Source organism: Myotis brandtii, unplaced genomic scaffold (genome assembly GCF_000412655.1).
Source record: "Myotis brandtii unplaced genomic scaffold, ASM41265v1 scaffold253, whole genome shotgun sequence".
NCBI lineage: Eukaryota > Metazoa > Chordata > Mammalia > Chiroptera > Vespertilionidae > Myotis > Myotis brandtii.
The window spans coordinates 1,807,933-1,831,029 of record NW_005359590.1 but is presented as its reverse complement, the minus strand read 5'-3'; the positions used below and the strand labels follow the sequence as shown (position 1 = coordinate 1,831,029).

Here is a 23,097-nt window from a genome sequence, read left to right as displayed (position 1 = left end):
CAAAAAAGGGCTCAATTTTAAACTCTAGGAACACCACAACAGTTGGTCTGACTATCTTTACCCACACTTAGCGCTCATAAAGAGTGCTTTGCATGGATGTATATGTAAGAAAACTGGTCAGGAAAAGTAATCTTTGAGGTATAAAATTAAAATACAGGTATCTTTTCCATATTTCTAAATATTTGAGAAGCTATTATAATGGTATTTGAATGACAATTAGACAATTTTATTGACATAAAAGAAGCTATTGCCATTTATTTTGTGAAGGAAATTGAGCATACCAATCACATAGGTAAAAGATAACAATTACAATAGGTATACTTGCCTAATTGAGAGTAAGGTGCAGATTGTGGCTCAAAATTGCATCCTATAAAGAGATACTACACATCAAAGCTATGAAACAACAACCACGTTGATAATAATTATTTGTTTACACTTAAAAAAGCACCTGCTGAATAAAGTCACCAGAGGCTTGATTCATGAAAAACCAAAGCCCTTTTATATTAGTTTATTTGCTGAGTCAAGATTGCTTTTCTGCTTTTTTGAAATAAGAAGTACCTCTTTTTTTTCCATTTAATAAATATTCCTCTAATTTGTACAGCTTAAATTTTCTCCTTCTTCAAATTCAATCTTTTCCACTAAGTTTTCCACATTAAGAAGGATTACTGTTTAGAAATGAGAAAAATTCATCCCATTGAAATGGGAGAAAACGCTGGATCTTGAGAAAACTCCATTCTACATCACTATTCCATGCACTTCTAACTCGGGTTAGGCCTTTGTTGTGACTGGGCCCAAGTTAAATGCTACACATGTAACCAAATGGGAAATGTAATCTATATGCTAATAAATACATCTGATAATTATTAATAATGACGTGAATGAAATATAATAAAATGGCCTCATCTTCTTCTCAGATTGTTTTACTACATCCTTTGCATCTAAGGAAAAGGGGGATTGGTGGATGGTGGGGGTGCGAGTGATCTCAGAGATAGTTTAGAATCACCTGTGGAACTTTTCCAACTACCCCCTTTCCTTAAGATTGGGTACCCCTACCTGCCCCATGAGAAGTTGCATTGGGTGGAGGAAGCAGTCATGTATTAACATGTTCAAAGATGTGAGAATTATAATTTCAAGTGGTGCCAGGGACTGCTTAGAAAACGTGTTTTTGAGGAGCACTAGAGTACCCCCTAGAGAAGATAATTTAATTTTTTTTCAATTTATAAGACCCTAATATATTAACTTGTAAAACAATTGAAGGATGATACACTGAATTAAAAGAATTTCAGAAGAATTAAGAAGGGAACTTAGAAAGGACTAATAATTAAGTTAAAAGCAAAATTTAAAGATTTTGAACTTACTTGTTTTTGGTTACTCTGGAATGAATTTGCACACAAAAGAATAATTTTCTCCTGAGAACACATGGAGTTTTAAAACTGAATTTCATATCCAGCTTTGGAAATAAATTTATAGAATCTCAACAGGGCTTTTAACACGTTTAAATGAATCATGCCTTTGTGCAAGTCTTTTTCAAAACAAGTTTTGTGAAATCTTTTTACACTACTTTAAACACACTGTCAAACATTCAAGATTCAACGGTACAACTAGAACAGTGCAAACAGCCATCAATTACCCCGAAACCCACATTGCATTTTATTCTTGAGACAATATACATTACAGAGACTATTACAATATTCCAGTACATTAGACACAAGTGAAAAGAATTCCATAACAGAGCATGTCTGAAAGCCAGTAGTGCACAGAAAAACAATAAGAAACGTAAAAGCACAAAGAAAAATGTCATTTTAAAGAGAGCTTGAAGTCCCTGCATCCTTTTTGCACTGTCATGCTGTGGTCTTCTTCATTCCAGGATGTGGGATGAGCAAAAAGAATAAAATAAGAAACAAAAGAAACCCTTGGAAATGTGAAATGTGCATCACGTGACTCCATGATTACAATATAGTCCTGAAGAGATCAAATAGGTCTGCATCGTAGATGTTTAAAGTTTCTACTTGCTAGACAGTTCACTGCATGGTAGCACAGGTCTAGCTTTCCTGCAGTCGGCCTAGAGCCCTGTCACAACCTGCTTGGCTGTGGGAAACCTCTGGGGAGGCCAGACTTTTCAATGACTCAGATCTTTGGGCCTTAAGCTAGTTAAGGGCTTCTCATTCAGCTAGTGGTGGTCCCTCCCCTTTGCTTGGAAAAAAACAACAACCCAAAACCCATCCTTGAGCCCAACTGTCCTACCAGTGAGCACAGGCTTTTGCAGAAAATGTTTTTACTTTCTACCCTCTGGTTTGCTTATTTGTATGATGCATTCTGCTGTTGGTGTTGCTTTGTCTTATTTTTTTCAATAAAGATCTCTTGAGTCTATGTTTAATCAGACCACTCCAGGCAGGATGCACTGATCCAGTGCCCCAGACAGAGCTGGTTTCCTGGATACAGCAGGGTAGCAAACCTCTAAGGCCTCCCCTCAGCCAGCTCCTGTGCCGTGCTATGCCACTGCATATGATGCCAGAGCAGGCTGTCCATGGTGGTACCAGCTTGTGCAAAAAGAACAACTTCACTCATCGCTTTCCAATGCCATTGTACATTGACCACAACTCGATGGGGGGTGGGCATCCTCACACCACACAAACAAGACCACCACAAAGCTCCATGGCCCAAGTGCCCCTCATATCAAAGCAGGCCACAAACATCGAGACTCGCTCATGGCCGGCTCCACGCACATGAATGGCAAATACAAAACAGCTATTTCAGAGATGCCTTCAAGGCACAGAGATCAATCAAGAGGAAAGGTCAGAGGAGCTCAGCTCACCCGGTGCATTGAGAGACTGTAAGGAGGAATGCAAGCTCAGCTGGTGGGGTGAGGATCGGAAATCAAAGTAGGATCTCCCGGGAAAGCTGGGCTGGAGATTTAGGGTGGAGGAGAAAGGACTCATTCTACGGAGCGGCAATCTTTCCGAAGGCACTGGAAAAGGGAGTGTCTGTTCTTCTGAATCTGTGTCTAAATGTAAGATCAATGCAAACTGGAGATCAGAAATCTGCCACCTGCCCGTGCACAGTTCCCCAAGACCGGCCTCACCAGTGCATCTGTACCGAGCCCCCTCCAGCCCGCCGTTGCCACAGGCATTTCCTAATCCAGAATGGCTTGGGCTGGGAGGGAATTCTAGGCAGGTCAGAACCCAAGACCAGACAGAGGACATCACATACAGTTGTTTTCATTTCCCCCAATTTTTCATGGTAGAGAAAGTTCCCTTTTAATGAAATATTTTTAGAGTTGAAATTAGAAACTTTAGAGGTAAATTTTATCCAGGAGTGAAGAGGAGATTAATATTTCACCCTCTTCAGCTAGTTCTGAAGTTACTACCTCTTACGGGGTTTCTACTTAGGAGGTGAGGATTTTTACCAACTCTCTGCTGTTCCACATTTCCCCTCTTCTCTCCATACATATTTTTTTTCCATTTCAAAATGGATGATTTTTCTATACCAGCACACTCGAGACTTGCTCTTTGGCTAGGCAAGGAAAATAGGGATGACCATTGCGGAAGGAGTCTTACCTCTGTTTCTGAGTTATGATCAGACCCTAGGGATGCCCCTGGAACATCTCTGGTTCTCTAATAATAAACCAACTGTGGGCAATGGTGAGGTGAATTGGTGGCGAAAAAAGGCCTTTATGTTCAGATAGTCAGGTCTGGTGAGAAGATCACTATTACACCAGAGAAAGGACTTACCAATTACTTGATCTGGCTTTAGAAGGGCTTGTGAGGTAGTTTCTCTAAATTACTAAATTCACTCCTTTCTCTTTTGTCAATCAATAACTGGTTCTTTGCAGTCGGGTGGTCTGGGCAGAGATTGATGTTTTACCAAATGGGGCCTTCTTAGAACATAGTTTGATAGTCATAATTTAGCAACTACCCATGACATGATGGTAAGAGTCAATGTCCAAAACCAACAAGGAACTTTCTTCCCATTGAAAAAGTAATTTTACTTCAATGGCCAGAGGGTGTTCTTGAGGATATTTTTCTGGTTTGAGCCTGGTTTGAACACACCCTTTATCCTGTGAAAATGCTATTATGTTCAAGCAAAAAACTGAGGGCATGTTTGTGGAATATGATCTTCCTTGAAGGGCTCAGAACAGGGGCCTTGGTGGGTTTTCATTTTAATATTGTCAAGAGTTGCCTCATTTTCATTTCTGAACTTAGAATAAGAAAGTTAGCTTTTTAGGCTTTAGACTTATTCTTGAGGGGATTTTTTTAAAAAAAGAAAAGTATAAACCAGATCTCAGAGAAAAGGAATTGCTGTTTATGGACCTAAGACATCATGGTCCCAATGAGAATATATTTAAATTTTCCTCTACCTAAACTTTATATGGTTTGGATGATTTGACATATAGGATCATGTCTTTCTTCAGAAATAGTAAATAAGAATTAATTCCTGTTATAATTATCTCAAGGGGAAATTAGTCTTTTAGTTTAATGGGAAAATTTGAAAAACAACAATACAGCACCACAAACGGATGTGGACTTCTTTTAGGGAGAAAAGGCATTTACAGTATATTCTTGACAGTAAAAGATCTTTTATTGAAAAAAATCTCTGGTAACAATCAATTTGTTATATTGAAAATAGTTGTTGCTTCAAAAATTAAGAGAAAGGGCATATATAGTAAAATTAATTTCAGAGTATATCGAAACCCCAAATAATCATCTGAAAATCAGTGAAAAGATATGTACTGAATCCAGACCTTGGGAGCATATACGAGCACATCATGGATTGTACTTACCTTTTCTATACTCAGCACCAGGAAAAAAAAACTTAAAGTTGGTGAGGATACCACTCCATTGGGTGAGGAGTGAGGGTAGCTATCATTATTCATGGGATTAATAGCTCAACACTAAAATAGTATTGTTTTTCTATCCTTTTATGTGGATCCATTGTTTATTGATGACCCAGTTTTCCTTGACTCCTCTTATTCTTGAAGTATGCCCTCTATTCAGGCAGGATTATTTAATAACCACATTATCCAACCGTCCATTTCTGTCTTTGAGTTTTTCCCACCTATGGCCACCCACACCCTACCAGCTGGGCTCTTACCCCATGTTCTCTAAGGAGCATCTCAAATGAATTGCAAGAGAGAGAACACGTTCCACATGAGTGTCTTTATGCCCAACCCTGAGCACTTAGTGCAAATGTTTGGTCTGCTGCCTATGGACCATCTATGCCACTGGATATTATCTTAGGTTGCAGGAGTCTTAGAGGGAAGACACATGGTGGTAACATCTGAGGAGCAATCATCAAACTCCCCCTTGAAATACCCTGCACTGAGAAACTCATCACCTCAGGGCAGCCCATTGGTGTACAGTTATTGCTTATATAGGTTTGGAAATGCCTCTTAGGGAGCTCCAGTCATTTGTAGCATTACTACCTGGGACCACACAGAACAGATCACTAGGTCTTCAAGTATTTGCAGGCAGTCACCAATCCCCTTTAGTTCTTTCCTTTTTCTGGGATAAGTAGAATCTATTTCTGATCTTCCTTCTATGGTAAGGTTTTCAAAGCTTTAATTTTGTCATGCCCTTCTGTACATGTTTAAAGACATGAACCAAAGACAATAAGAAAAATTGGGAACTGTATGTCACTCCCTTGTTTGGTTGAATCACATAACTCACATTGTGCATATAGACAGCTAGACATATATGTATTTTGTGTTGTAGCATGGGATGCAGGAAGTATGTACATCTCACTCCCCCCTCCCCCTCTTCAAAGCACAAATATTGAGACCTGAAGAAGGCTTCTCAGCCATTAGTATTCTATTAGTCAAGACAAACAGGAATGAGATTATCTCCCCCCGCCCCCCCCAGAATACGTGATGCAAAGCCATGTCTCAGTTCATAGCTAATATCCAGGATGATGATCATTGGTTTTTAGCATGTAGACCACTAGAGAAAGACAAGTAGATTCTTCAAAAGTTTTATGTTTCTGTCATGTTTCATCCCATGCAGTGATCCTGTCTGCTAAGTAAAAAGAGTAAAGAGCAATGGAAAACAGTATGGCAGCTGCATACTGGTGTGACCACTCTAGGCATATCTGTGACACTGGGATGGGGATTGTGTTCATAACGGGAATAGGTCAAGACACTTTCCATCAACTCTGACATGGACCATCATTTTCCTCTTGCCCTTGTCTGGACAGCTTTCCCTTCTCACCTGGGGTTGCGGGATCAAGAATTATCAAAGCAAGTTTGGCTGGTGGACCTCATTTATTGCCTACTGACTTTTGGGCTTGAGGTGAAAAAAGAATATCTGTGTGGTACTTCTGCTTGGCTAACTGTATATTTCTTTGATTCATTAGCTAACATTTATTGAACACCTACCATGTGCCAAATATTGTATTAGAACTAAGCAGCCAGGAAACATGAACTGGCAGGAAAGCTGACCATAGAGAAAGAATAATTTAGAGAAAGTCTGTGTTTCATAGAATTGATTAATGTTTCACTCTTCTGGGAGTAGAGCTTCTTGACTGATTCCAACATATACAAAGCACTAAAGATTTCTATGAACATCATAGAATATTGTGGAAGTGTAAATACAGTATACAGTATTTTTGAAATTCAAGGAGGAAAGGCAAACTGACAGGGGATCCTTCTGGTAGCGTGTGCTACTCCAGCTGCCTCTGTGCCCTGGTGGATTCCTGGTGGTCTCCCTGTCTGCTAGTGAACAGCTTGGTAACTTCAACAGCCCTTGGGCACTGGCCTAGCGAGACGGCTGCATTTCAGAGCGCAGCAAAGCAAGAAAGGTCACTAAGGACGGCACGAGCAGCATTAAAGGTGAGTTTCAGTTCAATTATAAGCCAGCTGGAAAAGAATTTGCATTTGTTGGGAAGCTTTTACAAGAGAGAAAGAAATGAATGAAGGAGGTCGAGTTTCCTTCAATGGCCTAAGAAGAGTCCAGAGTCACAGGGATGTCCACTGGCATATAATTTCCAGCGGAAGGTGGTATTTTAAGCTTTCATAAGTGTGGCATTAATTGCAGTTGAGAAGTGAGAAACAAATCTGTTTTGAGACCTTTTATAAGAACAAATGGAACAGCCTCTGACTACCACTGGGACGGCTGCATACTTTGTCCCCAAGTCCTCCACTCCAATTGACAATACGATGGCATTATTTCTAAGGAACTGTCATCAGAAGAACCAAAAATCCCTATGTTTCAAACAGATAAAAAAGGTTCCAAAGGACTAACCTGCTCCCCAGAGTGTCAACTGCAAAGCACATTCCTCAGAACAAAAAATAGGGTCTGGCTCCAATTTGGCCCCGTGGAGAACCTCAGGAAGTTCCCTGGGATACCGTGCATGTTCTCAGGTTTAAAAGGAACCGAGTGTGTCTCCTTTCTGGGCTCTGAGACCTGTCATCATGCCTTTCACCTTGGACGTTATAAAATCCGCCCAAATTTGTTCAGGAATGATTTACCTCCCATGAGGATTTTGTCCTGAAAATGCACGTTCTCCTAACGAAATTATGTTGGGAGAGGCTTTAAGAAAAGCAAAACAGAGACATAGGAAAAGTACCTACAGTGAACCATACTTTTCCTGATGTGATCCCTAGTCAGCTGTCTCCTATTAGTGTTGAAATTCCAGTAGCACAGGCAGATCTCTAAGACCCAGGAAGACCCTCTGAGGAGGCGGGAGCTGTCTACACCTGTTCATAGCATTTTCTGAAGTAGTTAACAGCTTTCAGGAGTAATTTTCAAGAGAGAAGCCATAGGAAAAAACCAGAGGGTACTTATTATAAAGAACCTAGAGGTCATCTGCTCTAAATCTATCCAGTGGTTCTCAACCTTCTAGCCCTTTAAATACAGTCCCTCATATTGTGACCCAACCATAAAATTATTTTCGTTGCTACTTCATAACTGTAATGTTGCTACTGTTATGAATCGTAATGTAAATATCTGATATGCAGGATGGTCTTAGGCGACCCCTGTGAAAGGGTCATTCGACTGCCAAAGGGGTCACGACCCACAGGTTGAGAACCGCTGCAACTGAAAAGACCCCTAGAACAACAACAAACTAAAATCCCGAGAGATTAAAGGACACATCCAAACCTTTAACTGTGACAGGACAGGAGAGGGACCCAGGCAGGATCAATTCCTGGTGAATAAAATTCCCCTCACCTTATAGGTTACAACTTCTCTCGCGGAGGAATCTCAGGACATGAGGGTCTGAGAGTGCAACACTTATGCTGGCCCCACATCACCACAAAATATCTATAAAGAGATTTAGGACAGATGCATTGGAGGCCATTCTGGGGCTACATTCCGACCGCGCCACTGACTATTCTCTGGGTTATTTCCTTTGATGTGTGGGAGGAGCTATCATAGTAGAAGGGGTAGTGTGATGCTGAGTCTAACGGGGCAAAAGGCATTTTGATCTTTATGAGTAATGCCTTCGCTGTCCTCTTTTATAAAGCAGTTTCTAAGATGTAATTTGAAGACCCCAACCCTTTTATTGTCATTAGATAAAGCAATCCTGGAAGGTGTTGGGGAGATGGCTCCTATGGACATTCAACTAAGAAAATGCTTAAGAACACCTTCCCAGGGCTCTGAGCACCTCTTTGCTGAGGTGCTGGAATTTGCAGCCTTATCCGTAGTCTCAAAAATGTGGCCCCAACATCCCTTTTCCTTCCCAGACAGCCACCTGTCTCTGCTGACCAAGAGCAGCAGCCGCTGGTACCAAATGGGTTGGAGGACCTGTCTAGGAGAACGCTCACTGGGATGGGTTGGGGGACTAGAGGAAGCGCAGAGACGTGATAAAGCACAGGCCCTGAGGAAGAGCTCAGATATTATGCTGGAAATGACCACCTCACACCTTCTTTTAAAAGCAGGAATGTTGTTCTTTAAAAAAAAAACCAAAAAACTCTCACATGACTCTTTGGAAGTGTTTATCCAGAAACCTCTTTCTGCCTGGGGTTTCTGGATAAACACGTGAGGCAGCTACACAATGCTGCTTTGTTTTGACAAGACGTTTAAACACCTAGCAGACACACTTAGGGTTGCTTTCCTCTCTTGCCTTCCCTTTAGCTGAGAGCAAGTAGCACTGATCTAGTGTCAAACTTAGGATTGCTTTCTCCTCTTTCCTTCCCTGTAGCAGAGAGCAGATAGCATTGTTCTGATGTTAGACTACACTGGGCTGCACATCGGAAGCTGAAAGGCCCGGGTCTGACAAGTTACATAACCTTTCAGAGGCTGCACCTTCCCATACGTAGAGTGGTGCATTAATGACAATGATAGAGTGTGTGGTAGGTAGAACAATGGCGTGCCCCAGAATGTCCACGTCCCAATCCTGGGAACCTGTGATTGTGTCACCTGACTTGGCCAAACGGACTTTGCAGGTGTGATTAACTTAAGGATCTTGATCTGGGGAGGTAACCCGGAACTAGCCAGGTGGGCCCACGGTAAGTGCAAGGGTCCTTACAGAAGGGAAGCATGATGGTCAGAATCAGAGAGTGGAAGTTGCTATGCTGCTGGCTTTGAAGATGGAGGAAGGAACCATGAGCCAAGAAATACAGGTGGCTTCCAGAAGCCGGAAAAGGAAAGAGATTGGATTCTCCCCTGGAACTGCCTGAAGGGACCCAGCCCTGCTGATACCTCCCTTTAAGCCCGGTGAAGCCCATTTAGGATTCTGACCTCTAGAACTGTAAGATGATAAATGTGGGCTGCTAGTGGCAACTTATTAAAGCAGCAATGGGAAAGCAACACATAGGGTAAATCTAGAATGTTGCAGCAACAGAGCAGGGTGGGGGGGGGGTTAGACATTAGCAATGGGTACAGAGGTAGAGTCTAAAATCTATGTAGCTGTCATTTTTCATGGGATATTTTAATGGACAATGAAGAGGGTCTTAGAACTGTGACACAAAATGATCAGAGGTGGTTTTTTTTGGGGGGGGGGTGGGGGGATGGAGGGTTTATTTTATATTATGACTAGAGGCCCAGTACACAAAATTCATGCACTCGGGGTGGGGGGTTTCCCTCAGCCCAGCCTGTGCCCTCTCACAGTCCCAGAGCCCTCAGGGGATGTCCAACTGACAGCCTAGGCCCCACGGGAGTGGGCCTAAGCCGGCAGTCAGACATCCTTAGTGCTGCCGCAGAGGCAAGAGAGGCTTCTGCCACTGCTGCTGCACTCGCCAGCACGAACCCGGCTTCTGGCTGAGTGGCACTCCCCCTGTGGGAGTGCACTGACCACCAGGGGGCAGCTCCTGCATTGAGCATCTGCCCCCTCGTGGGCAGTGCGCATCATAGTGACCAGTTGTTCCGCCGTTTGGTCAATTTGCATATTAGCCTTTTATTATATAGAATTCCACAAAGCCTTCTGAGGTATATCTAATACTTCATTACCAAAGATTCCAGATAATATACTAACTTTTAAATGTGTTAGATGGAAATATTTCTAAAATGCATTATGTAACTTCTTACCCAGAACATATGTCATAGCATGTTCTTTTGATTTTTCTTTGTCTGTTCAGTTTTTCTAGTTACCTTTCCTGCTCAATGCTACCAATAGCCTCAACTCACTTCTATACCAATTCCTTCTTCTCTCCTCTAATGTGATGCTTCGAGTGCTCTTCATAAATGGGTCAGTGAACTGTGCGTAAACCAAGAGTAAGTGAGAAGTGAGTGAGGCCAAGGGCTCTGCTGTGAGGATAACACAGGCGCTTCTATGCCTGAACTTTTTTTTCTTCCCAATCGGAGATCACTGTGGCTTACTTCTTGGTTGTAAGATGACTATCCTGACTGTAGGGTAGACATCTTAGCTTTAGAGAGGTCAGGTGGTGCCATAGTTTTTAGATGCTCTGAGTCAGGTGCCATGCAGTTCAGGAAGGAGGAGGACTAAAACCCATACGTACTAAAGCAGGGACCATGCCTTATGCATCTCTGTGGTCCTGGGGCCCAGCCCAGTGCCAGACAACATTGAGGTGCTCAGTTAATGAATGAATGATGTCCTTTTCACAGTCACCTTAATGCAGGTTTTGAAGTTTTGGGCTTGCATACAGTTATTCCCTTCGGATTTCTCTCCCTCTCTCTTCTCTGGGAAGTCTTCTCTTCCCTTTAGATCATGTTCATTTTCCCTGCAATGTGTTGTGATGTATTTCATGTAGCTCTTAGATGTAAAACAGCCATGAAAATATACATTTAAAAATACCCTCTTTTAATGCTAGCTGAAATAAGTCAGAGAAAGACCAAATACCATATGATTTCACTTATATGTTGAATTTAAAAAACAAAATAAACAACAAAAAAATAGAAACAGACTCATAGATACAGAGAACAGACTGATGGTTACTAGAGGGGAGGAGGATTGGGGGAACTAGGTGAAAAATATGAAGGAATTAAGAAGTACAAATTGGTAGTTACAAAAGTACAGCATAGGGAATACAGCCAATAATATTGTAATAACTCTAAGGTGCCAGGTGGGTACTAGAAATATTGGGGTTCTCACTTTGCAAAGGATATGATTGTCTAACCACTATGCTGTACACCTGAATCTAATACAAAATAATATTGAATGTAAACTGTAATGGAAAAATAAAATTGAAAAATTCAAATAAAAGACCTAATTAGATACAAAAATAACAACAGAAAAATAAAATTGAAAAATTCAAATAAAAGACCTAATCAGATACAAAAATAACAAAAAAATATAACCCACTTGTAAAACCTTCCAAAAAACGCTTCTTTTAGAAACATTTGTACTTTTAGGAGAGGCTGCTTGTAGGTCAAAATGAAACTCTAAGTAGTAGAATTAGTGTAAAATGAAATAGTTCATACATTTCTGGTGTAAAATCTATTTAAAAGGCAATTTGGAAACACAGATCAAGGGCCTTAAAAATGCTTGGTCCATAATGCCACTTCTAGGAAGTTGTCCAAGGAAAATAACCTTTTCACACAAACATTTGTGTTAAAGAGTATTTATTACATAGCGGGTGCAACCCTTCCTGTCCTAATCCCCTGGAGGCGTGGTGAGCACAGCGCCACCTCTGCTGAGAAGGCTTCGGAGAACAACTCCCTGGCTCTGGGATCTGAGGCTGTCAGAGAGACCTTCTCTTTTCAGCCAGTTAACAGTCTCCATAAAGTATGTGGCCCCAGGAATACTGCCTTTGGTCTATTTCATTTTCTCTTCAGATTAAAGAAAAAGAAAAAAAGTATAGTCTATTTAGATAGGCAGAGGGGAGATAGGGAAAAATAAACAGAATATTTCCTTTTCTTTTTCTTGTTCTTCGTTTTTTTTTCCTTTCTTTTTTTAAGAGTAGTCTCCCAGACTGAGTCCAGAACTCTACGTATTAAGAAGATCTTGTTACACAATGTTCACATTCTTAATTTCTTACAGTTCTATTTCTTCTTAAGTCAGGGTAATTTGGTTTAGAATACAACAGACCTTATTTGTATGGCTGTTTTAGGTACATCCCCAAGAACTTTGCTTGTAGGGAACTAACCAAACATACATTTGCCTTTCCTCTGCTCTTTTAATAACACATCCTTTATCATTTCCATTGAATTAAATTATTTTTCATTGCTTTCCTGACCAATTCCCTATACAAATTACGTCTTCCCTCTCCCCTCTTTCACACTGTGTATCACAACTTGCAAATATGCAACTATTTGTGCGTCTGTTTCTTTAAGGCCTGTCTCTCTTCCTAGGCAGCAGGGGGAGGTCTGCTTCACACTCTATACCCACAGCCTGCCACTCAGTGGGTAGTTATCAAACACTGCCCAACAAATAGATCAATACACAAACACATTTGATTTTGAAAAAAATGATGGGAATTCATAACAATGTGGGCATCTGATCTTCCCTAATGTTACTTTTAGATCAGCAGAAACTTTTGTGATCATTCAAAGAGTGTAAGTGACAAGTGATTTAAACCTCAGACGAAATTCATGTAAATACAAGTTTGACTTGCAATCACCTATGAATTGTATTCTGTGATACAGACTTTTTTGCTCTGAACTTTGGGAAGGGGTTAAATCTTGCTAAGAAGAATGCAAAAAGATTGTATTATAATAGAAAGTGAAAACCAACCACCCCTTTACCTCCAATAGCAGCAAAGAAAAAATATATCTGAAGCAAACCTTTCCAGGAATTATAGGAAATAATATTAATAAAGCATAATCTCAGTTAATATATCAACACTCCATTAATGGCATTTCCTCACTGATTTCTAAAAAGCAAAGACGATATAATTTTTTTTTAATTCTATAGGCTTTCTGTATTGTTATAGATTAATTAAATCTTTTTTTAAAATAAGCTATTCATTATATTTTTCCTTGCTTTCTAAATCTTGTCTCACTGTTTGAATGAGTTAGAATGAGGGAGAAACAAATAGAACAAACCAAAGTTATGGAGAAGGCATATGTGTGTGAACTTTATTTCATCATGAGAAAATCACTTCTGTGCAGTAACAGAGGATACTGGTTTCTACACGATGATAAGGTTGTCTTGGTAGTTAGATACATACCTTATATTTGTATACAATATATAAAATTCATGGAGGAAATTATTTCTACAGCACAGTTTCTTTGTTGGAAGAGGACTTGTTCCATTAGTTTCTTTTAGAAAACGACCCCCAGTTCTGTGACTGTGGCACCAAGGATCGCAGTTCCAACTTTGTAATTTATTAGACACCACAATCTTATGGACATTAAGTGAAAGCTACAAACTTCATCCTCCTGCAGGATGAAAAGAGAGACGTGAGTGCTCAAGCTGCTAAGCTGATAACTGATTTTAGCAGAAAAGTATGATTTCCACGATGTATTAGGAGTAGAAGTAGTGTCCCAGTAAGTCTGATGACATGGATTAGTAACATTAGTAGCGAATGGTCTCCCTGCTCTGACGGCATGCACCTCACTCTTCAGTCACACATCCTGTACACATGGAAATGAGGCCATCGCCCTGAAGGGCCTTCTGCATTGCGTCTAAGAGGAACTCTGGGAAGGCATTAGCAGTTACCATGGGACTGTGGGGAAAGAGGCAGCTGCTCTCAAGCTGATAGGTCATCCCAGAGAGAAGATGCTAAAAGGATCACCCCGGGGAGACTGAAGCTACCACATCCCTGTAATCCAAATGGAAATAGACCACGTGGACATTTTTCCCTTGAAGAAATCCTTCTCTTTGAATAGCATCCCTCGCAGACTTACGACTGCGCCCCACACATGGTTTTCATGGCCAGGGGCCTATCAACCGTGTTGTGGGATTTGAAGTTGTGCTTGTTTTTAACCATGTGAACCATTTCAGGGGCGATTGGCACAGGCTGAGGTTTGTGGAAAGTGTATGTGTGTGTGTCAGGGGGGCGTGGGGGGAACACCACCATAGTTCTTTTAGCTAACATCTTGAATTTGACCCAAATCAACAATTAGTTCTGCAGAGGGAAGTTATGGAGAATGCCAGTAGTGTGGGGTCTTCTATGATTAAAATCATACCCAGAAGGTATGATCTGGCACCAACCACAGATACCTCTTCATAGGCTGGAGTTCATGGGTTGCAATTGCTTTTAAAATGAAAATGTTAAAAGCCTCAGAGGTTATACCTGGCCATCTGAGCTGGATGGCTTGCCTTCGATGACCCAAAATATTTACAGACCAAAATATCTAGAGACCGACTTCATACAGTGGCCCTAGGCATTCTGACCACTCCTAGAGGGACTGGCAAAGACGAAATCGCAAGGTAATGTGGAGTTGCTGGTCTCGTCCTGTCTGGTGCCCATAGGAAGCCTCAGTCCTGGTGCTGCTGGCCTGGGCTTGGGTGTGAAATGGAAGCAGTCCATGCTGGGTGCGCAAGAGTGGTGGGCTGGCCCTCTCTGAACAGCTCCAGCACCCCACCCATTGGCACCGCGGTGGGTCAGACATACCCGCAGCTGGAAAGAACCTCGGCCCACCCCTGGGAACAAGCAAGCACTAACAGGCGATTGAGAAGCATCTGGGCAACACTGGCAATGATGTGGATGGTGGGGAAGGGGAGCCTGCCCTAGAGCCTAGACACATTGGTCTCAAATGCGGGGGGACCTTCAGGCCTTCGCGTTTCAGCTTCTTCAACTGCAGCTTATTTAGAGCGTTATCAAAGGAAGCCGACGGCCCGAGCCATTTGCACTGCCGCTGTGGACTCTTTGGTTTGACACATCCACACACCACGGGCTCCCCAGCGCCGGAGAGGACCAGCGGCCTGGGCCAGGGCGCAGAGCGAGTCATGGCCACACTGCGGAGTGCGGCACTGGCGGGGCTACCTCCGGCTTAGACGCCTCGCAGCTCTCGCTCTGAGGGATACTGCTGAAGGGCCTTACCCTCGGACGTCTGGAGGACCAGGGTCTTGCTGTACTGGCTGACTCCTGTTTTGTTGAAGGCCTTGACGCGAGCGTTGTACGTGCTGTTGAAGTGAAGACCATCCACGGTGCACATGGTCTCCTTTCCGACATACACTTCCTGAGGGTCGACAAATAACAGGCCACCAATTACCAGGAACCCTTGGGAGGCGTTAGGGGGTAGTGTTTCCCAGTGGTTAGGGGGAAAGTGCTTGGGCATCAGATCTGGCTTTGACTCCTATGAGCTATTGGGCCATTTAATTGACCTCTTTTAGCCTCAGTTTCCGCACCTGGAAAATGGTTATAGTAATACTCAGCTTATGAGGTTAGTGTAAGGATTATATGAGGTCATATAGGCAAACTGACTAGCATGGTGCCTTGTATTTAGCATGGCAGCTTAATGAATGAGAGTTATTAGCAGCGAGGGCTTCACAAATTAAAATTGGGTGTCAGAGATAGCATTGTACTTGTTATTATTAGCATAGCATTTACACAGTGTATTATACCTATGAGCTCTTTATCCATCAGTGTGATTTGTGAACAACAGATTTGAAAACATGAGGGTGGTCTTTTTGCTGTGTTTATAACTCCAATAATGACTTCAGGAACTGTTGCAAGGACTATCCACTCAAAGCCATAGGAGTATAGGTTTTCATCACAGTACAGAATGAAGGGGGAGGAAACAGGGAAGGGAGAAAGAATGACATTTCAAAGGCTTAAAATAAATCCTAGCATTATGCATGTTTAGCAAAGGTTAGGCATCTGCCTCCCTCTTTAGCTGCACACTTTGCAACATTATGCTGATGTAATGAGTAAAAATAATTCACATTCAAAGCACAGCCTTAAATCGTCAACTCTCTGGTGGGACATTAAGAAGACTGGAGTCTGGGATGGCAGCATGCTAAGGGTTTTATATGGATGATCTAAATGACTCTTAAGAATGTTATTATTATCATCCCCATTTTACAACTGAGGACATGAAGGCTCAACGAGGTGAGGAATGGGCAGCCACAAGTTCGTTGGTGGAGTTTGGACTTGAATGTAGGCATTCAGATTCCAGAGCTCACAGCACTGCATGAACTTTCTCTTAAGAAGGGCAGGACCATGCCTGGCTAACGTGGCTCAGTGGTTGAACATCGACCTATGAATCAGGAAGTCATGGTTTGATTCCTGGTCAGGGCACATGCCTGGGTTGCAGGCTCGATCCCCAGTCAGGGGTGTGCAGGAGGCAGCCAATCAATGATTCTCTCTCATCACTGATGTTTCTCTCTCTCTCTCTCTCTCCCTCTCCCTCCCTCTTCCTTCCTCTCTGAAATTAATAGAAGAAGAAGGAGAAGAAGAAGGAGAAAGGCAGGACCGTTTCTATTCAGAGACTCCTTCGTTCATCTCTGATATGGTACAAGGAGAAAGCAGGCCTCAGCTGAGGGTAGGCAGACCCTGCCAGAGAGTATGCCCCCAGGAGAGGAGGGAGAGTGGGCCTGAGACTGCACGGCAGGGCACTGAGGAAGTCACTGGTTCTGGTTAACCAGGAATAGGCTGTCTGCTTACCCGGAACTGCCCACCACTGCCATCATCCAGCTCCAGAATGTATCCCTCGGCGGGCACCGTGGACAGAGGCGGCTGTTTCCAGGACAGTGTGGCGCTGTTGTTGTGGGTGCAGCACTCCTCCAGCTGTAGGATAGGGGTCGCTGGGACTGGAGAGGAAGCTAAACAGAAATTAGTGTAACCCTGGCTTCTGTTGAACTGCAAACATTTCAGTATCTTGGAATGATAAACATTCCTCTGATAAACAATGACTAGACAAAGTATCTGGCCTGGGGGGAGGGGGGCAGCTTTTAGGGGTTGGGGGGACCTGACCCGGATTCCCTCCCTGCCTCCAGGAGTGGGGCTGCTTCCTGAGCCTCTGTGCTGCCTTCTGCCAAGTCCAGGTGGCACTTCCTCCCTTAACTCAAGGGGAGACGAGTGCTCTGTTCTCACTCCCTTGAGCATCAAAGACACCACCTCTAAGGGAAATGGTTTGCAAGTGGGATACATTTCCAGTCGAGCCCATAAAAGCCCTTTTAACCTATACCATGGCTTATACATCTATCATAACATTTATTCTGAGCCCTACATCCCAAGTTTAAAAACTTGAAATTGCCTATTCCTGAGGAATATCTCTGAAGCCACGATATTTGTAAGGTCCTGTCATTTCTTTTAAACCAGTGATTCTATTCAAGGCCTTGTGCATATAAGTAGCTAAAACAGTGTATTTTTGAAAATTTGGTATCAGTTGACACAAACAGTGATTTCTTAGTTTTGAAACTTCTGAGGAAATTTCATCATTCTTTCAAGGTAGCTATACCTTGAAGACAGCACTAGCTCAAGTCAGTTCTTTCTGCAGGTTTAGAACAGTCACATGGGAGCCCAGAGAGCAGTATGGGAGCAACAGGGCCTACAGGGAGGGTCAGGGTGTCCTCGTGACCTTGGGACTATCTGTCACAGTGTTACTAGTCACAACATAGCCCTGTCTCCATTTTGTGCTGAGTCTTCTGTGTTACTTAAAACTGACTTCAGACATACAGACATAGAAATGTTAGGTAACGAATCATGAATCATCCAAGTTCCTATATAAACTCGATATATGTATCTGGGGACAATGTTTTTACCAACTGCTTAACAATTATTTTTCAGCACCAAAATATGAATTTATTTTTGTAGCACTTTAAAATAGGAGATGAGCCCTGACCGGTTTGGCTCAGTGCATAGAGCATTCGCCTGTGGACTGAAAGGTCCCAGGTTTGATTCCAGTCAAGAGCATGTACCTTGATTGCGGGCACATCCCCAGTAGGGAGTGTGCAGGAGGCAGCTGATTGATGTTTCTCTCTCATCGATGTTTCTAACTCCCTATCCCTCTCCCTTCCTCTCTGTAAAAAATCAATAAAATATATTTCAATAAATAAATAAAATAAAATGGGAGATGGCAGTTTGGCTCACATCCAGGGACATTTAGATGAACAAAAGCTAATTGTGAAAGAGGTATGCTGTACCCAAACTGGATTCTGAATGTCATGCATTGAATTAAATCTGCTCCCCTTGCCAGTCACCCCAACCCAGAGGACGGTTAATTTAATAGCAATATAGGAAACAAGTTCTATGCTGGGTGACCTATGAAACAAATGCAGTGACTATATATACCATGAGAGATGTGAAGGTGAAGCAGGTCAATTATCTTATACTTAAGAAAAGACTGTGATACATTACGAGAAAACCATGCCTGAGTTACTAGAGCAAATATAATTAAATTAAAATTATGAGTCTTCGTGTGAAAAATGTTTTATACTAACGTATTTGCTGCACACATTAGTTTTCTATCTCTTCTTTAGAATCTGTGATATGTTTTTATTTACAATATTCTCCCTTATCATCTGTGAGGGATGATTCCCAACTTACTTAGCATATTCGTTACAATCCTCCCTTTGATTGGTATCATGATGAGCATTACTTCTAAATCAGTGGTTCTCAACCTTCCTAATGCTGCGACCCTTTAATACAGTTCCTCATGTTGTGGTGACCCCCAATTTCATTGTTACAAATTGAACATAATTAAAGCATAGTGATTAATCACAAAAACAATATATAATTATATATGTGTTTTCCGATGGTCTTAGGCGACCCCTGTGAAAGGGTCGTTCGACCCCCAAATGGTGGCGACCCACAGGTTGAGAACTGCTGTGTTAATTGGAGGTGATCAGTTTAGGAAGGGACATCATGTTTCAAGTGTCAATGGCATAGAGTTCAGGTGGATCTTATCAGAGAACAATGGCATCCGTAGCCCCAGAAATCCCAGAACATCTGGACATGGAGAAAGGAGATACATTCATCGCCTCGTTCAATAGAAAGACTACAGGACTGGATGGAGGAAGGAAGAGAGAGAAGACATAACTCCCTCTAACGATTCTAATGACCATATAAACACAAACAGGTATCACCTATGCGTTGTAATTAGAGGGTTAACTTTAGGTTATTATACATGTTAGGAACTTACTTTGTCATTTAAATATTTTCCATATAAAAGAAATACACTTTAGTATATTAACTGTGGAGTAAAATAAGACAAGTTCAAGCTAACCATTCTTCAAAGGGCTTCTAAAGACAAGGAATGATTCTCCTTGGGGATAGTTGCTCTTAACTGGCCATATTGGTTAGAACTTCCATACATCAACAATTTCTAGAACTCTCTTTATTTCATTAGCTCCCCTATCAGTCTCATTTTACCTTTGTTCATGTTTCAGGAAAGTCTACATGTTATCAATTATAAAATCAAAGAATAAGGTCACAATAAGAAACCAATAAGGTTTCACTTGAATGTACAAATGCTTGTAATGACTGATAAGAAACTCAAATTTCCCTATATGGACATAGGCATAATTAAAATGTTAATTGAAATACATAGTGTCATGTATAATTAAAACATGTGAACCTCACTTACTAGTATAAGTCCTCAGTGGGTACATTTTAAAAGACCAAAAGGGTAGAAAAAAATCTAACCACTCACTAGTCTTCAGATCTTAACATTGTCCCAGGTTTAAACAAATAAGCAAACAAAAAAGGGGCAGAGAGAGAGAGAGAGAGAGAGACTACTAGAGAGACTACTACTATTTGCATAGTCTAAGTCTATTTCTCAATGTGCTCAGAATTATTTTTTTTCCATTAATTACCCCAAAGTGAAGTTGCATATAAAAGGCAAATGTGACAACATTACAGTTGACATTTTAGAAAAACATTTGATAGTGGGTGTTATGTTACCCCATTATACTTTATTGGGTATAAAATAAATGGTCTATAAGAATCCAAAGTATTTCCAAATTATTTTACCTTTTGTGGTTTGAAAATGGATAGCATCACAGTTCCTGGGCTGAACTACAAGAAAAAAGGTTTTAGTTTATTGAAACTCTTGTTACTGAAGCTACCATAGCTATCTTGATCTTGACACTTTTGTGATCATTCCTAGACATCATTGTGGGTTTCTTTCCTAAAGAACTAATTTCCCCTATCTGATAGAATTCTAGAACTTAGCATCCTTTGAGCCCATAAAATCCAGCTTCAGGCTAAAAGTCTCCCCTTAGAGAGAAAGGGGCAGCTGTTCTTACTGACTTCCCTGAAAGGGCCTGGTAGAGCTATGGCTCAAAATTAAATTTTACAACAGTGTCTTCTTATACCAAAGTTTTCAAGTGTTTTAACTTTTTAAGTCCATTTCATTCAAATTATATCTCAGATTTTTCATATTCATTTAATATTTCCCCCTAATCCTTCAGATAGTGAACAGTCACAGCCACTCGGAATTCCTCTGTGAAAGGTAGCAGGAGTAGGAGGACACTCGAAGGGAAGTGGGCCTCCCACTATGGACATGAAGAAATAATGATAGGTGGTGGCCTTGAGCACTTACTGAATGCATGATGGTGGGGTGAAGTTTTACGTGTATTCACTCATTGAATTTTCACAACAACCCCACAGTAACTGGTACTGGTATTATCTCAATTTTGTAGAGGAGGAAACTGAAACAGAAAGGTTTCATGGCTGGTAAGTGGCAGGGCTGGGATTTAGAGCCAAGCTTACACTGCATTCTGCTGCCTCTCTAGTTGGCTGTTTAGTAATACAGTGGGGCCTTGACTTACGAATGTCCCGACTAACGAGTTTTTTGAGATACCAGCTGTCTCTCGGCTGATTTTTTGCATTGAGTTGATAGGGTAATTTGAGTTAACGAGCTCCTTAACGAGCTCGGTCTCAGAACGAATTAAACTCGTAAGTCAAGGCCCCACTGTAGTGCACTAGAGGGAAGTCCCCACCCTCAATTCCAAAGGGAAGTTTCTTTTTGGTTTCTATATGGGAACGATAAAGCCTCCCAAGAATTGATGGCATGGATTAATGAAATGTTTCACCGCGAAACCCATGGTAGTTGGGAATGCAATTTTGCTGAGTCACCTTGTCTGAAGGTTCCTTTGTGAACTCATTTGTTTTATGGTGGCTGAACAATACAAATGGCATCTAAGGGAAAGTTTAGACTTTAGCAGTGGTTCTCAACCTTCTGGCCCTTTAAAAAATACAGTTCCTCATGTTGTGACCCAACCATAAAATTATTTTCGTTGCTACTTCATAACTGTACTGTTGCTACTGTTATGAATCATAATGTAAACATCTGATATGCAGGATGGTCTTAGGCGACCCCTGTGAAAGGGTCGTTCGACTGCCAAAGGGGTCGCGACCCACAGGTTGAGAACCGCTGCTTTAGAGGAAGCTGTTTCTGGCAAGCCATCACTACTACACTGTCAAGGTTAAACATGAACACAGGTTTTGAGGACATGCCTTTTAGGCCCCCCAAACAATGAACAGATTACATGCATGAACAGATTACATGCAAGTATTATGTGGACTCGTCTCCACTGCCAAACCTCTGGGCACACTTTCTCCATGATTGATAGGGGAGTCTGTTAAGGTCACACTGTCTTTGCCCATGACCTTGGTACATACTCAGAGCTCTTACATTCAATACCAGTTAATAAAGTTAAATGTGTCTTAGGTGAGTAGAGGCAGTTAGGGGATTAACAGCTGTTGGTATATGTGCTAAAAAGGCTAGGTGGAGTGTTAAGTGACTGTTTCATCTGGTTCAGAATGAACACTCTAGTGTTTCACTTCACCACCCAGACTAGTGAATCTTGGGACACTTTGTATACTTAGACAATTGTGGGGTAATATTTTTCTGGGATGGCGTAGGTATCTGAAATCTATTCTGAGCCAAGCAGCAGAGCCCTTTTAGGAAAAGAATCTTAAAATCTCCTTCCCATGACCTGGGAAAAGCTGACAATACCAACTTAGAATTAAGGAAAAACTAAACAAACAAACAAACAACCCTCCCAAATACCGCCCCCCCCCCGAAACTAACCACACACAAAAACGAATAAAAACAGAAAACAAAGCTTAATCTATTGTTTTTTATAAAAGAAAAGTCTGAGAGATCAAACACCACTCCCAATAGTATAGAAGGAGGATAAGATAATTTTCTAATCAAAATGCAACCAGAGAACATGTCATTAAAATTTTGGGATGTTTGAACAAAGCAGGTACCAGCAATCTCCACTTAGATCTCAATTGCTTGGGGGTGATGTGAAATCAGAAAGATCAGATTAGTTAAATCCTTAGTTAATAGAATAATTATAAGCAGGGCATTCTTGCCAAATAGTAACTGGCCTAAATGGAAACATGTAAAAACCAACAACAGAACTATCTTCTTTCATATCAAGAAAAAAAAAGGCATCTGAGATGAAATACCAAAACCAAAGAGATGTTAAATTTTTGACTCAAGAAGTAAGAAAAAGAAAAGAAAAGAAAAAAGTAAGTAGAAATTTTAGCTGTCGGTTTGAGTCATAACTTTAAATGTATATTTTAAGTAATTTGGAAAATATTTTAACTTTCTACTATAATCCACAGTTAGAAGACAATTGGAACCATTAAAAACACTGACTTACACATATTGTTAGTTTCACAATGGTCAGGTTCCTTAAAATGCTACTTAAATTTTGGTCATTTATACATGGATTTTGGGGTGCAGTTTCTTTTTCTTTTAAATATATTTTATTGATTTTTTTACAGAGAGGAAGGGAGAGGGATAGAGAGTTAGAAACATCGATGAGAGAGAGACATTGACCAGCTGCCTCCTGCACACTCCCCACTGGGGATGTGCCCACAACCAAGGTACATGCCCTTGACCGGAATCGAACCTG

The 23,097-nt window shown here is 41.4% G+C and overlaps 1 protein-coding gene across 8 annotated transcripts in view; it reads right to left on the bottom strand.

Moving 5' to 3' along the window:
* Positions 1 to 23,097, bottom strand: part of TRIM9 (tripartite motif containing 9) — a 95,982-nt gene that overhangs the window by 7,684 nt on the left and 65,201 nt on the right. For 2 of the 8 annotated variants that reach the window (XM_005867889.2, XM_014541000.1), the window contains exons 6-10: positions 20,195 to 20,239; positions 16,886 to 17,043; positions 15,320 to 15,458; positions 2,816 to 3,004; positions 326 to 367 (exon numbers count right to left, since the gene is read on the bottom strand). In XM_005867889.2, coding sequence (XP_005867951.1) covers positions 326 to 367; positions 2,816 to 3,004; positions 15,320 to 15,458; positions 16,886 to 17,043; positions 20,195 to 20,239 — 573 coding nt within the window. The remainder of the gene's footprint in view (positions 1 to 325; positions 368 to 2,815; positions 3,005 to 15,319; positions 15,459 to 16,885; positions 17,044 to 20,194; positions 20,240 to 23,097) is intronic. The other 6 variants (XM_014540999.1, XM_014541002.1, XM_005867890.2 and 3 more) reach the window with 5 other exon arrangements.